Below are 15,865 nucleotides of genomic sequence, written 5' to 3'. Positions count from 1 at the left end.
TGCCCTACCGTGTCCCCACATCCCCAGCCTTAGGAGTTTTGAGACAGACTTTCACTGTGTAGCTTAGACTGAGCTTCAGCCTATAAAATGCTGGGAAGACAGGTGTTCATCAACATAACTGAAAGTCTACAGAGAGTTCAAAAGTTGGGTTGGAAGACGTCTGGATAAAAAAATAAATAGGTGTTTTATCTCTTTTCCATTTTCAGTGCATCTAAGTTTGTGTTTGCAGTTTAAAATATAGACCGAGAGGTTGAGATAGTTTTTTATGTCCAATGCTAATAACATGCAGATGATGTAACTTAGCATAGCAATTATGGAAAAGAATTCTTCAAAACATTAAAAAATGGAACTGTTCTATGATCAAGATATTCATGTTCCACTACTGAGTATATAATCAAAAGAAGTCCAATTGTTCTGTTTGTGTGCTAACTGCCCATCCATGGTCATCACGCAGTTATTCCCAATAGTTAAAACTCATCCTACATTTAACTCATCCTGCTAATAACATGGAGAACACATATGTACATGCATATTCACAAGTTCTATTCCTCCTCAAAAATAAGAGAGGACAAAAACATAGATGTAATTTCAAAACTTACAAACATACAAAAATATGATCTAATCATTGATTTTAAAGAAGTGTGTTACACTAACGGATACTAACATGTTGAATTATCTTGTCCACCTGATATCAATCCATTCGCATAATTAGTATGTGTGCATGAGCACGCGTGTGTGTGCCAGAGGGTAAGCCAAGGGGGAGTTTCCTTGGCTGCTGTCTACTTCTTGTTTGTTTGTTTGTTTGTGGTAGAAAGAGTTACTTGTTGACCTGGGACTCTCCGAATTGGTAGATAGCCCTTGTGATCTGCTGGTCTCTACACCTCCAGAAGAAGAATTGTAGGAATTCTCTGCACTTAACTTTTAAACCTGCGTGTTCTGGGTTATTGCTCTCAGGCCTTCATACTTTGAGCACTTTAGTGACTGAGTTATTACCCTAGGCCCATACTAATTCTTTTTAGGTGTTGAATTTTACTTCATAGTAGTTTTTTGAAGATTTCTGTTTCTCTTACAATGAGAAAAATAAACGATTAGGTATTTTTGCTTTTCCTAAGGTCTTAATCTAGTCTTAACATTAGCTTTATATAAATAGGCCATATTCCTTTTACAACTATTTTGAAAAAGAAATTATGGAGTAATTGGAATTTTGACCATCAGACCATTTGCATTCAAGGTGATTACGGATATAAGTAAGTTAATATCTGCCAAGTTTGCTCTTGTGTCTCTTCCTTCTTTTTTCTTGCCATTGTCATTTCAATTCAGTCATTTAAATAACTGTATTTTATTTCCTGCCCGTCAGTTACACTTGCCCTTTAGACATTGATAACTTACCTTCGGGTTTGTACTATAGATCTTAACTAATCCAATTCTGTCTTCAAATGACATTATCTAGTCACACCATTCAGATTCTCAAGTCTTTTAGGTATCTTATGCCAGGGTACTCCCAAATTAATCTCTTCCATTTTATTTATTGATATTTTCTAATATTCCAGCACAGTGGTTCTCACCTTTCCTAATGCTATGATTCTTAAATATAGTTCCTCATATTTTGTTGATCCCCAAACATACAATTATTATTGTTGCTAATTCATAAATGTAATTTTGCTACTGTTAGAAATTATAATGCAAATATCTGTGTTTTCCAATGGTCTTAGGTGACTCCTGTGAAAAGGTTATTTGACCTCCAAAGGGGTAAAATCAAAGGTTGAGAACCACTACTCTGACACAATATTTTTCATTGTTGTAACTTTCAATAGTTATATTTTGGATAAATTAAGAATAACAAAAAAAAAACCCTTATTTTCACCTTTACTTTTTTTCCCTGACATTTTCCATTTCTTTAAATATTCATGTTTTTTTATCTATAATTCTTATGTTTCTTCCTGAGGGACTGCTTTTAATATTTCTGGGAAGGTAAACTGTCTCAGTTCATTTTATGTAAGTATGTCACCAAAGGCCAGGAACGGGACAATTTATAACAAATTAAAAGTTTAATGGTTTAAGATTTAGAGACTGGCTTGGGCTAGAAACTATTTGCTACATTGCCCCATGGAAGAAGGACTAATGACTTCAGTTCATTCACACATGTGGAACCCTGTGAACTAAACTCCTTTTAAAGATCCAGCCATTGAAGACATTTTGGAAGAACAGAATTCATAGCAAGGGCTCCAGCAGTGTGTTCCCTCCATTGTTCGTTGGAAGATGAATTCTTTCATCCTCCACTGCTGAATATTGTCATTGAACATTGAATGCCACTTAACTCGGGATATTCTGTAAGTTTCACTGACCTGTGCTTTGGTCTGCCACGTGTATTTTATGGAGTTCTTGGCTATTTTTATGTTTCTTTCCCCAAACTGCCATTTCAGTCTTTTTGATAATTAAGCCAGGTATGCTACAACTTTTGATGTTACCATTGTAGTTTTTTTTCTTATTTATTTATTTATTTATTTATTTTTTGAATTTTATTTTTTTTCTTATCAGTTACATTTTATTTACTCTGTATCCCAGCCGTGTCCCAATCCCTCATTCCCTCCCAGTCCCTCCCTCCCTCCCTCATTTCCACCGTGCCCCTTTCCAAGTCCACTGATGGGGGGGGACCTCCTCCCCATTCATCTGATCCTGTTTTATCAGGTGTCTTCAGGACTGGCTGCAAAGCCCTCCTCTGTGGCCTAACAGGACTGCTCCTCCCTTGGGGGGTGGGGAGGCCAAAGAGCCAGTCATTGAGTTCCTGTTAGAAATAGTCCTTGTTCTGGATGCCCCATTTCATTTTTTCTCTCTCTTTCATTATTTTTGCTCCTTGGCTTCTGGTATGGAAAGTCTCTGATGACTTTTCTTCAGGCTCCTAAACTCCCTACTGCTTGTATCATCTACTAATGAGCCCAGGGAGATGCTTGTCGTTTTTGTTGCGGTGATTTTTATCTGCGACATTTCTTTTTTGATTCTTTCTTAGAGTATGTTTTACAGAGCTTTCTGCTTACATTATTCATCTACTTGTACCTATTTCCCTATTCTCATTAGAGATTCTAATTAAAGCTTACATTCCTTTCGAATATTTCACTTAAAATTGCCCATCCCGTATCCGGCCTTAGGAAGTGAGAACTTCGGGGCAGAGTGCTTCATAGTTGGTCTGATTCAGTGCTTGTTTAATAAGATGGCAGAGTTGTCTAAGTCCTTTGATTTTTCTATGTTCCTTTGACTTTGGACTTCTCTGAGTACTCCACCTCCAACAGTCTGCCTTACAGAGTTCTAATCAATAGTCCATTGTGACCACAGAAGAGGCAGAGCCAGCGGTGTCCATGTTAAATCGTCTTGTCCTGGACCTGCCTCTCGAGGCAGCAATGATCTTGTTATCCCAGAAGCATATATGCATTGTCTCTCCACCCAACCCTCCCTGTCTTGACTGTATGTCACTAAACCATCTTTGCTCTTTGTTTTCCTTTCCTCACTTCCTGAGATAACGCATTCATTGGAGCTTGTAGATATCATGTCTTTCTACTCATTGGCTAACAAAGATCACAGTATTTTCTCCTCCACTCTAGTAGGCCTCATTGTGAGGAAGACACTGAATACATTTTACAGTGATAATAATCTTCAAAGAAAAAAAATATTTCAGCAAGGCATGGTGGCACCTGCCTTTAATCCCAGCACTTGAGAGGCAGAGTCAGGCAAATTTCAGTGAGTCTGAAACCAGCCTGTTCTACATAGAGAGTTCCAGGACATCAAATGCAACATAGTGAGATCTTGTCTCAAACAAACACACAAAACGAAAACAAATGACCAAACATTTCTCTTTTCTTTGGAGTTTTGATTGTCTAGGATTTTCTAGGATCTGTCGAGAGTCCTAAAAGCACACCCCATGAAGGTGTGACCACCACCCAGAATATGAGTTCTCTAGTCTCACGCTAGGCCATCCTCAGTCTCATGCTCTTTAGATGACGACTTCATTAGTGTTCCTGCTGTCACTTGCACGAGGCCACCTACTATGATCTCCAGGTTCTTGTGTCTCAGACAAGAAATTGGAAATAATAGTAGTGATAGAAACAGGAACAATTTATTCAGAAATAGAAACGTATGCCTAAGATAAGAATGGGCCAGTTCAGAACATTTTTAAGCTCAAAAGCCCTGGAGCACAGGAGTCTTGATCCTTTCTATGTCATTTGCACAGCCCCCACATTCTCCAGCATTTGAAAATCCTGTTTTCATATTCCTCTGGACATTGTTGTAGTCGTTGTTTTCCCCATATGTCAATAATGATGCCTTTGGAACCTGCCTCCTCCCTGTGCTCTCCTACATCCCTCCCAGGTTACAGACCTGCTCCAAATAACTGGATCCTGGTAGTGTCTCTGATGAAGCCTTCTGTGTCTGTTGGGGAGAGTTGGTTCCATAACCTTAATTTTCTGGCCCACACAAAGGAATTGATTTTCAGCTTGAGTGGGTTTTTCTGTTTGCAAGGAAGTGACTGACTGCTCTGAAACTCTCTAATGTCTCAGGCGGAGTAAGAAGTCACTGTTTGCTTTTTTGAAACAAATTGTGTTTAACTGTGCTACAAATCTCTTACAGAAAGAGGCAGAGAATCTGCCATTATCACTTTTGTCATGAGTCTTCCTAAAGTCAAGAACCGAAAGCTGACAGACAGTGGGTTATTATTTGATAGATGCAGCAAATGGATGCATGGACAGATGAATAAATGGAGAGTCATCAATTAGTAAAGCCCGGATGAATCACTACTGAAGCAAATAAAGGAAAAATCCAGTGGTGTGGTGCTGAGTGCTTGTCCAGCATGTCCCAGGTTCGGTGCCATCCCTAGCACCACCGAAAACAAAGAATACTGAAGAAACAAGAAGGGCATCATTTTATCGAGTTCAGCCTGGAAAACCAATCACAAAGAGTTAGAATAAGAAAGAGAAAAGAAATATTTTAGGGTATAGTTTCTTAAAATGTAGGTCATTACCACTTGTGGGATCATATCACTGAATGGGAGGGGTAGTCACGAAAAGTATGTCAAGAACAAAAGTTTTCTGCATGCACAGTGACCGAGGCCCGGAGACTGGATGTCTATGGCTGGTGTCACACAGCTCCTAAACAGAAACCTAGACTTGAATTCAGGGAGTATACTGCACAACTTCCATACTCCACAGTTTTGAGGAAAGGTATTTACATGTATTAAAACACTTGGTGCCTTTCTTGGTGCCGACTGAATTTCTGATTCTGTTTTTGTTTCTCCCAAGCATAAGCCATTTTGAAAAAGCACATGTAGTATTTCTACTGCTGAGAAAATAGACCTTCTTTCGAAAGTCCTAATTCAGTAATAGTCCGGTTTTATTTGGCCTTGTTGGAGAATAAAGTGTTCTGTATGTATAATTTCCCCAAATGTCTGACCTTACTTTTTCAAAACCAATTCTAATTGATCTAGAAAATCATGCTTCAAAGGACTTCTGAATTGACTACATCTTCCTCCAAGCAAACATTTCTTTTCAGACTCAGAATCATCCTGAGAAGCATCTATTATTTTACTATTAGGCAACTTACCTTTGTAAACATTTTAGTGTTTCCATTTCCTTGCTAACCATTGTACTTTTTCTTTAAAATTCTAAGATGTACCTGGATACATCATAAGTACATTTAAATAATATGCAGGGAACGGTACAGGTTTATTTGTTTTTTTTTTTTTGTAACTTTATTTTATTTTAGCTGTGTATGTATGCACATGAAGATATATACAGATGTATTTTTTTCTTTACTCTTCCTTCAAACCCCTCCCTCTTCAAGTTGATAGTCTCTTTTTCTTGGACTATTGTTGTTAAATAGAGCTAGCTGTATTTCATAAAATACATTCATAAAAAACTTAAGTAAATGATTTTGACTAATATGTATAGAACCCAGTGAGAATGTTCAAAATTATTGTTTTCTTGGCCCCAACACTTTTCTCTCTTTGTGAAATTACTTGCTGTCTTTGAGAAACTTCAGTGTTGAGTCTCTGAATAAGACTTGATTTTGAAATTGGGCTATAAAAATACAGCTCTTCACACAGAAGAGCTCAACCCTCTTTTATAATATGTTATTCATCCTTTTGACATTTGAAGTACTGTGGCAAAAACAAATTAGTCTGTAGAACTCTCTTCTTTTAAAGATGTTGCTAATCTTCACCTCTGGGTTTGAGGTGAGGGAGGGATGAATGCCTGAGTTTGGCACAGCTCCTGCAGCTGTTCACATGGTGACAGTTTAAGGATGGCTTTCTCAGTGCACACATCATTGAGATATCCAAATGAGAAAAGAAACTAAGATGTTTTGGTTGGTGAGTTGTTGAACTTCAGCTGTGTGGGTGGGGAAAATATCACTCATACATGAAGATTAATTACTGATTAGTTTGCCAAGAAACATGATGCTGCTGAGCCATCTGCTGTGCCATTGTTAAGAAGGGCAGTCTTGACCAAGTACTCGTTAAATTCTTCTAATAGTCCACTTGCACATTGCCAGTAGTCATCTGGGGTCTTATAAGTTGAGGTGATGCTGGGATTTTATGAGCAGTTGGATCATGTGCTTTAAAACTTAGATCTCTTACTAGCATTTAGATCTGTAGTATTAGCTTTTCTCACTACACAGTAGCTCATATCAAATTCTTATAGAAGCATTCTGAAAAGACAATGTGAACATTAATATTGACTTAGAAAAACTAAACAAACATCTCATAATCACAACATAACACACTTTGGCCCTTTCCTGTAGTAGTATTTCTCCTATTTGGAATGAGCCATGTATTTTAATTCTTGTTTATCTATCACATAGTATTGGTTATACAGCTTGATTTCCTCATAATCCCATCAAACACAAAATTTACCCTAGATTTTCACATATTTATTATTTAATAGCTTCATGGTAGAAATTATGTCAATCTCAGACTTTCTTACTAATGGCCAAAGACCTGGAAGTCATGGTATAGTCTGTTGGAATGCCAGTCATCTTAATAATTAAGGCAAATGGTTTGACTTTACCTTAACCTAGGAAGTACATACCACTGAGGAAGAAACTAATTTATAATTTTACATAAGGGAATAGAACTCTAGTGACTTAAAGGCATGATAAAGAATAAGAATGGTTAGGAACAAGTTTTTCTGAACCAAGAATGTCTAGAGAATTCTTCAACAGGGAGTGAAATGAGACCATATATAGTCAAATCAAATAAAAATATATTATTGTTCCTCCAGGGAACTGATACCTTTCTTAGCAGAAAGCACTTACTAATGTCTATATCTGATAGTACTACATGAATAAGATCCTTCTAATGCTAAGGTTTGGCCAGCAATGATCCTGGAAGCAATTTACTCTCTTTCTATACCACCCTGTTTTATTTTCTTGTGTCTATAACTGTGAAGTCATCCTCATGTGCTGTAACTTAATTTCTTTGGTGGCAAGTGTGCCATTACTATTTCCCAGCACATAGAGACTGAAGACTAGAAATGATTGTAAGAAGGTAAGTGGGCCACCTGAAATTTCACAGCTCAGGGCTTGTTGCCAAAGGCATGCAAGGGCTCTGAAATTGACCAAAGCTGAAGGATCATGGTCATTGTTATGGCCCAGCTGTCCTCAAAAATCTTCTTTCAATTTAATTTGATGGCCAACTCAAAAGTAATGAGGGGAGTATAGAAAGGATTGCTGGCATTTAGCAGAGTCAACCTTCCTCAGTCAGCCTTGTCAGAAGGAAATGCAAATGGAAAGAAGTGGAGAACCAGGGAAGTACCTTGAAATGCTGAAAAACTCATTCATCATAAGCCATAAAGTATAATGATCCCATATATCCTGTAGCTACTTTGCACGGGCACCGGTCTAACTCCACTGCATCTATTTGTATGTAATTTTCACAGGAACCACAAGGTGTGTTTATTATCTTTTCCAACAGATGTGAGAAATAATAAGAGTTTATGTGCCATGATATAATATGGGTATCTAAAGTTTTGTTTTTTCCTATGTCCCCATGAGCGCTAAAATTTTAAGCAGAATGTGTAGATATTATGTAGGAAGGTCTAGGTTTTAAATGGGAAGTTATGTGCACACACACACAAACAGACACACACACAACCACAGACACACGCATAAACTCCTTTGTTCAGAATGACCATTCTATACAAAAAGGTCTTGATTGGAAAGATACTAAAAATGTGATAAAGGAATGTGCCCAAAGAGAACCAGACAAATGTTACTCTTTTGTGGTCAACATCAAGAACAAATTCCAGTAAATGTGGAGGGATTTCATGTGCTGTTTTCATTTTGCTTTGGTTTCCTGGAATAGTGGAAGCTCTCCATTTGGGAACACTGATGGCTGCCCATGGCTACTTCTTCCCCATCTCAGATCACGTCCTCACACTCAAGGATGATGGTACCTTCTACCGGTTTCAAGTAAGTCAAAACGGAGATGTTCTTTCATAGTAAATCAGAAAGCCTGAACTTTTTTTCCCGTGTGTTTACAGAACTTTTGGAAACTATTACACTATTTCCTTAGCCACTTAGGCAGTAGTTAGTGTTCACATGGAAGCGTCAGAAGCAGTCATGAGACACCATTGAAAAACTGTGGAAGCTGAACTGTGTAAAGACTGAGGTTACAGTTTAATATAAAGAAAGCATAAGGAAAATTCAGCAGGTGACTTCCTGGAATCAGGATAAATAGGATAGACGTCAGCTCTAAATGCCATCTAGAAAGCAGGTCGTTGAGAGACGTAACTAAAGCGATACTTCCACCTGTGATCTGTAACCAACTTCAGTCCTGGCAAGCTCCTGTAATACCTAAGAAGTATTCATGATTGGCAAGTCAGTTGTCTATATGTGTCTACTTCTTCTTGTTTTTAAGGGAAAGTCTTTACTATTGAAAGATTACATTTTTTATACACTCCTAATTTTCAGAAAATTTTTCATCTAGAAGCCACAAGTAAATTTTAAGACTAACAAATTCTCACCTGGAGGGAATAGGAACCTCACAGGAAGAACAACAGAGACAACTAACCCAGTCTCATGGGACCTTACTGAGACTGAGACATCAACTAAGGAGCATGCATGGTCTGGATCTAGGTCCCCTGCACATATGTGGCTGATGGGTAGCTTGGTCTTCATATGGATTGCCTGTCGAGTGGATTGAGGGATGTTTCTTATATGACTCAATTGCCTGCTTTTGGCTCACTTTCCCCTGGCAGCACTGCCTTGCTTGGCCTCAGGGGATGATGATTTGGTCAGTCCTAATATGACTTGATGTGCTGGGGAGGGTTGGTATGGGGGGAAAGAAGGGAAAGGCAGGAGCACACCCTTGGGATGTAAAGTAAATAGACTGAAATAAAAAAAAAAAGAGACTAACAAAGTCTTACAAATTCTAAAGGAATGATTGCTTTATGCTTACACAAATTTTTAAAAGTCCATTTTTATAATCAACATAATAAATGAAAACTCCAGTAAACAAAAACAAAATACTTATTTAGAATGAAAATGCTGAATATGGCTGACTGCCCTCTTGAGAATTATCTAATTTAATTTTTTTTTCCGTGAAACAAAAGAGTTCAGACATGGCCCTAGGTTAATGATAATGTATTGAATTAGCCAGAATATTAAACCCTTTTCTCTGTTCTTGACCTTCCCAGAAAGACATTTTTTAGGCAGACAAGGTTTGAATGTTTTATTCATGCTTATAAGTCATGAGTGAAAGTTGCAGTGCACCACATCCAGAGGAGGGAAGAGAATGTTAAAGAGTTTTAGGACAAAGTTAGGAAATGAGAGCAAATGGCATATTAGTTACATGTGTACAAAATTTAGGCAGAGCATATCAAGCTCAATGTGCTGTTAGAGAGATCTCATGCAAGTCCATTAAAATTATTAATATTCATTATTAAGCGTTCCATTCTTAACAACACATCTGCCTTTGCAGTAACATCTAAATGTGAAAAATTAATGAATCCTATAGCAAGGTGAAAAGAACCAAAAACAGAGTCTGGGTGAACTAAACATCTGCCTGTAAAGTCTAGCAAAGTATTGGTCAGTCTCTGTTTGAACAGTGCTATTAGCAGAAAACACGGGAAGGTTCACAGTGCTTTTTTCCATTTTCATGTAGTTCCAAGCATCAGAAAGGTTTTTAATTGAGTTGACATTCACTTCCTTTGAAGGAATTTTAGATGTTTTCAATGCTTCCAGTGAATCATGTAGACTTCAAACATCATTAAGAATATTAAGAAGATACAGGGCATACGTTTGAGATAAACAAAAGAGCAACTTAATTTCATTGATGTGACACAATAGCTGTGTCTAATATTTCTACATTTTGGAAATGTGACTTTCAGATTTATGGTAAACTTCATATTACCTAGTCATTTTCTCTTGGCTAACTTTAACTAAGACCTGCCATGATTCTCCAAATAGATTTCACATCTCTCTCATGGGGTTAGTACATATACTATTCAACTAAAGGCTGGACTGATTATTGTGAGTTCTGTAGAAGAAAAGGTAGCTAGCTCTGAAAAAAAAGCCACACATGCATTAAAATGTTCTAAAGTCTAGAATAATCGCAGAAGTAGGTAATAAATAACAAGTCTAAAGCTGGTTAATCCTAGGAACTTGTTATTCTCTTATCCTGCCTATTATTATAAGTCAAAATTATTTTTCTGAGAAAAATCTTCAAATATTAGTGGAAAATGTTGGTTTTATGGCATTTCCCTGTAATATTCCAAGATAAAATTACATGTTTATAGTTATAAGATGATGTTTTTATTAATTAATTATTTTTTTATTCACTTTACATCCTGATTGTAGCCCCATTCCCTCCTCTCCTCCCAGGCCCACCCTTCTTCCCTCCCCCCTCCTTCCTTGCCTCTTCCTCAGAAAAGCAGAGCTCCCTTTACTATCCACCCTAGCTCATGAAGTTGCATCAGGACTGAGCATGTCCTTTTCCCCTGTAGCCTGGTAAGGCAGTCTAGCAAGGAGGAAGTAATAAAAAAGCTGACAAGTGAATCTGTGTCCAGTACAGTCCTCACTTCCCTTACTAGAATATCCACATGAAGCATAAGCTGTCCATCTGGCCTAGGTCCAGTTCATTCATGGTCCTTGGTTGATGCTTCAGTCTCAGCAAGCCCTTCTGGACCCTGGTTAGTTGGCCCTGTTTGGTCTTCTTGTGGTGCTTCTGTCACTTCCAGGGCCTTTTCTCTTTCCTCACACTTTTTCAAAAGACTCTCTAAGCATTGCCCAATGTTTGTGAGTCTCAGCATCTGTGCTGCTGGGGGAGTCTCTCATAGGACAACTCTGTCAAGTTCTTGTCTGCAAGCTTAGCAGAGTATCTTTCATAGTGTCAGGGATTGGCACTCTCCTATAGGGTAGGTCTAGGCATGGACCCAACGAAGATAAATAACAAGGAGGATTCAAGGGAGGATGCATAAATCTCACTTGGACTGGGAGATTGAATAGACAGAGGTAGTGGCTGAAGAGAGGGAACAAGGTAGGAGAGCGGTCACAGAGAGTTACGAGGGTAGAGATCAGATCTGGGAAGAGCTAGGGTGAGAGGACATGAGGCCTGTAGAGAAAAGAGAAATGAAGGGTGTGGAAATTATCTCTGTAACAAGCTGGAGACCTAAGGCAGGGTAGGCCCCAGGGAGAACATGAGGGGGATTAAAGCAGTGACTCCTAGTGGCAGAAGCCATAGAGACTGAAGAGGACACCTTCTAACCAGACAAGCCTCCTCGTACAGAGAGGGGAACTCTAACCCACCCACAAAAACTCCAACTCCAAATTTACCCTGCCTACAAGATTTGCAGGGGTAAAGACAGAGTAGACAGGGCAGAGATTGAGGAGAATGCCCAACCAATGCCTGGCCCAACCATAGACATAAGATTCTTACTGACAACATGGTTAAAAAAACATAAAGAGGAATCTTAAAAGTAGAGATGAGAGCAAGAAATTTCTATCTACCTATATGTCTAAAATAATACAGTCTAAAGCTGGTTAATCAATATGCTTATAAATGAATGCATGTGCCCACACACGCATCAATACTGAAGCAGCACCAAGTAATCAGTGCTTCCTCTGAGAAGCCTCGCGAAAGCAGAGCTCTGCATGAAAGCAGGCTTAAGCTATTTCATTCCCTCATGGCTTTACTGGAATCCTAGTCCAATTTAATTTCTAAGAAATCGCATCTTCAAAGTTCTGTTTCCCACAGAGTTAAGTGTGATTGGAGAGGATGAGAGTCTTCCATATATGTCTTCCTATCCATCTTAATCTAGTGTTTCAATCTCTTTTCTTCCAAATTCCTACTGTGATTTTGTTCATATGTGCACAGAACTACTATTAGTAGCCTTCTTTATTATACTGAAGTAATTTCAAAGGAGTAGAGGGTAAGTTAGGATCCTTGGGTGGTCTCAGACCATGTGGAAGAGCCCTGTCCTAACGATTCAATCAGTTCCCCACAGCATCCCTTTCTATGTCTTTGAGAGTAAATCTGCTAGAGAGTAAAATTATCTGACAATCAGATACTGCCAAAAATATACCCATTTATAAATGATCAGTACAATCAGTTAATGCATATAATCAGCCCACGGCACGTGCATCTGCGGGCATGTCCATCTGAGTTCTTGCCTCATTCCTATTTAGGGGAATAGAGTTGCCTATGCAGATCTGTGTTCACATGAGTCTTTAGTCCAGCTAGTAGGCTTTGAAAAATCCTTGAAAACATACAATCTTAATTATCATAATAAGGTATTTATTCCAGATCAAACTTCCCTTTGTATTTCAGTCAACGTATTTTGAGAACTTTACAGAGTCAGAATTCCGGCTATTGTTAATCGCATCAAAGGTATTATTAGTGTTAAAAAAGATCTCTGGTTCATACCATTTAAAAGTTTACAGCAATAAATGTCCTTATGAAAGATTTTTTTTAAAATAAGGAAAAGTCAAAGGTTGCTGTCGTCTAGTTGAATAATGTTGAAAACTACATTAACATAATTAACAGATCCCAGCAAATAATTTGAAAATCCCAGGAAATAATTCTGTCAGCTACACTTTTTGAATCTATGAAAAGCTGTGTGGAGATGTAATGCAAAGAAAGAAGTCACTATATTTAAACATGGTTCATCACAATTCTTGTTGAACATAATATTCTGCTTTCAGCCCTCTCTGAGGCTGAAACTGAACCTTCTGCTTGGATAACACAGCCATATCCCTTCAGCCTTATATCTGTTGATGCGAGATGATTGAAACTGAGCATCACTTTACAGCCCTGATGGTATTCAGCAAATCTGAAGGCTGAAAATGGGTCAGTGCATGTAGGTGAGAACCTTGTAATGTCTCTCTGGGAACTTTCTCTGGGCTTAAAATATGTATTATCAGTAGACTAGTCTAGATAGCCACTGAAGATAAACACAGAGTATAAATGAAAAGGTCTACGAAATATTTACATGTCTAACCAAGACTTCCCTTTTTTTGTTTTTCTCCTATAGACACCCTATTTTTGGCCGTCAAATTGTTGGGAGCCAGAAAACACAGACTATGGTCAGTGCTTTGTCTTGTCCTTAATTTGTCTTGTCCTTAACCACTTATGTGTATGTTTAATGAGCCCACGAATGAATTCTGTTGCTCTTATTCATGAGAGGAAACCACAGACCTAGGTATGGATCACCCAGATGATGCATAGCTTCATTTAGCTGGATGGCAGCTTCTTCCACAGTACAATGCTCTCTGTGTCTGTCAATGAAAAGCTCCTACTGAGAGTAAAGTGCTATAAACAAGCCCCAAACGGCCACGGTTGTTTTTCCACAGCATCCTGTGTGCCTAGAAAGAGTGACAAATGGTTTCCGGAGCCAGAGTCCTGGTTCTCCTGCAACTCTTCCAATATGCTGTGAAGTTTAAAAAAAAAAAAAAAAAAAAAAAAAAAAAAACTGATTCCCCAAACCCATACCTTGCTTACTGTTAGTGAGCTCTCCTCTGGTTCTACACCAGAAGGTTCTGTTAAACATAGAAAGGCCACTGGCAGGACAAACCAAATGAACAATAACAAAGTTAATCCTAATAAATCAAATTTAGTGACCATAGGTTAACCCAAGCTCAACAATGAAGGTTTAATTAAGCTCCAAAAGAAAAAAAAATTATCCCAAGAAAGTATTCCTCTCCATGCATTTTCCCATAGGTAACACTTTCCTGAAATAATATTGTACAAGTTTTAAGCAGAGTGTCTGCAAACGTTCATTGAAATTCATTCCTGTGCCTTATTCTAGAAGATTCCGGGCATCCATTGTGTGTGTGAGTTAATCTGCAGTATTCAGTAGTTCATAGGCTAGACAAGAAAGCAGAATCCCACAAAAAGAGCTTTGGTAAATTGCCATGTTAATATGCCATCAATATGTGCAAAACAATATGGAAGTTCGAAAGAATAAAAGGTTAACTTCGGTGTTGGTGTCCCGGGATGATTTCACAAAAGAACTGGTGACATCCAAAACACATTTAAAAGTATGAAAAAGAGATTATGTGATGTCTTAGATACTGTTATATTGCTATTGACCAATACCACTTATAAAGGGAGGCATTTAAGTGGGAACTTGCTTATGCTTTTAGAGTTAGTTTGTGATCTTCATGGCAGGGAGCATAGCACCTACCAAGAGCATGGTGCTGGAGCAGTATCCAAGAACTTAGTCCCTGATCCATAGGTAGCAGGCAGTGAGAGAGAAGGACTGGCCCTGGTGTAGACTTCTGAAACCTCAAAAGCCATCTCCAATGGTACACCTTTTCCAGCAAGGCCACACCTCCTACTGCTTTCCAAACAATTCTACTAACAGGGGAACAAGCTTTCAACTATATGATCCTATGGGGGAATATTGTCATTCAAACCACTACATGTGGTGAGGAGACAGGAAATCACTTAAGGAAATGTCTAACTTAGGATTTCTACTACTGCGATGGAACAGCATGGTCAAAAGCAACTTGGCTCACAAAGGATTTTCTCTATTTATACTTCTGGGTCTCACCTTATCATTGGTAAAGGCTTTAGCAGGAGCTCAAAGAGGGCTGGAGGGCCTAGAAACAGGAGCTGAAATGGAGGCCTTAAAGGAGTGCTGCTCACTGATTTGCTCTGGATGGCTTTGTCAGGCTGCTTTCCTGTATCACCCAACACCACCATCTGGGAGGTTGCAGCACCCACAATGGCCCTGGCCATCCCACATCATTCACTAATTAAGAAGATGCCCTACAAACTTACCTGTATCCCAGTCTTATAGAAATATTTTCTCAACCAAGATTCCCTCCTCTCAAATGACTCTAGCCTGGGACAAATCAGCATTAAACCAGGCATCACAGTAAGAGAGAATAATGTAATATGCAAAAGCAGTGATAGCCTTCACAGTAGCTTGGCTTTCTTTGAGGCTTCCCCTGAAGAGACATCCTCAGAAGGACATTGTAAGAAAATCCACAGCAAACAGTTGCAATTATTTTTCCTAGCAGTCATTGTAGAAACAGGACTATATGAAGTTACTCCTGAGTGATCAGGTGCTACAGAAAGTATTCAAATATACAAACAGGAAAAATATTTTACATAATACTGTCAGATTAACACAGACGCTAGATCATTCTGTCACCTGAGTGGAAACACCTATTTCTCCATCTGCTGCTCAACGTTTTCAAAATTGAAACCTCTACAGGAAGTTGAGAAACAACTGCTGCTGTGTTGGCCAGTGCTGGAGCTTTCTGTCAATTGTGGAAATATGCCCAGGGGCCTACCCACAGGGTATATGCCAGCCCAGTAGAGGCAACACCTCCAAGAGAAAGATCTGACTCCAATGGCTATTATGACCAACGGCCAAGT

The 15,865-nt window shown here is 38.6% G+C and overlaps 1 protein-coding gene across 5 annotated transcripts in view; it reads left to right on the top strand.

Moving 5' to 3' along the window:
* Rgs7 (regulator of G protein signaling 7) overlaps positions 1–15,865 on the top strand; it is a 377,413-nt gene that overhangs the window by 287,239 nt on the left and 74,309 nt on the right. For all 5 annotated transcript variants that reach the window (XM_060364733.1, XM_060364732.1, XM_060364729.1 and 2 more), the window contains exons 5-6: positions 8,345–8,451; positions 13,512–13,563. In XM_060364733.1, the coding sequence (XP_060220716.1) occupies positions 8,345–8,451; positions 13,512–13,563 (159 nt within the window). The remainder of the gene's footprint in view (positions 1–8,344; positions 8,452–13,511; positions 13,564–15,865) is intronic.

Source organism: Meriones unguiculatus, chromosome 11, assembly GCF_030254825.1.
Source record: "Meriones unguiculatus strain TT.TT164.6M chromosome 11, Bangor_MerUng_6.1, whole genome shotgun sequence".
Classification (NCBI taxonomy): Eukaryota; Metazoa; Chordata; class Mammalia; order Rodentia; family Muridae; genus Meriones; species Meriones unguiculatus.
This window is presented reverse-complemented; position numbering and strand designations above follow the sequence as displayed.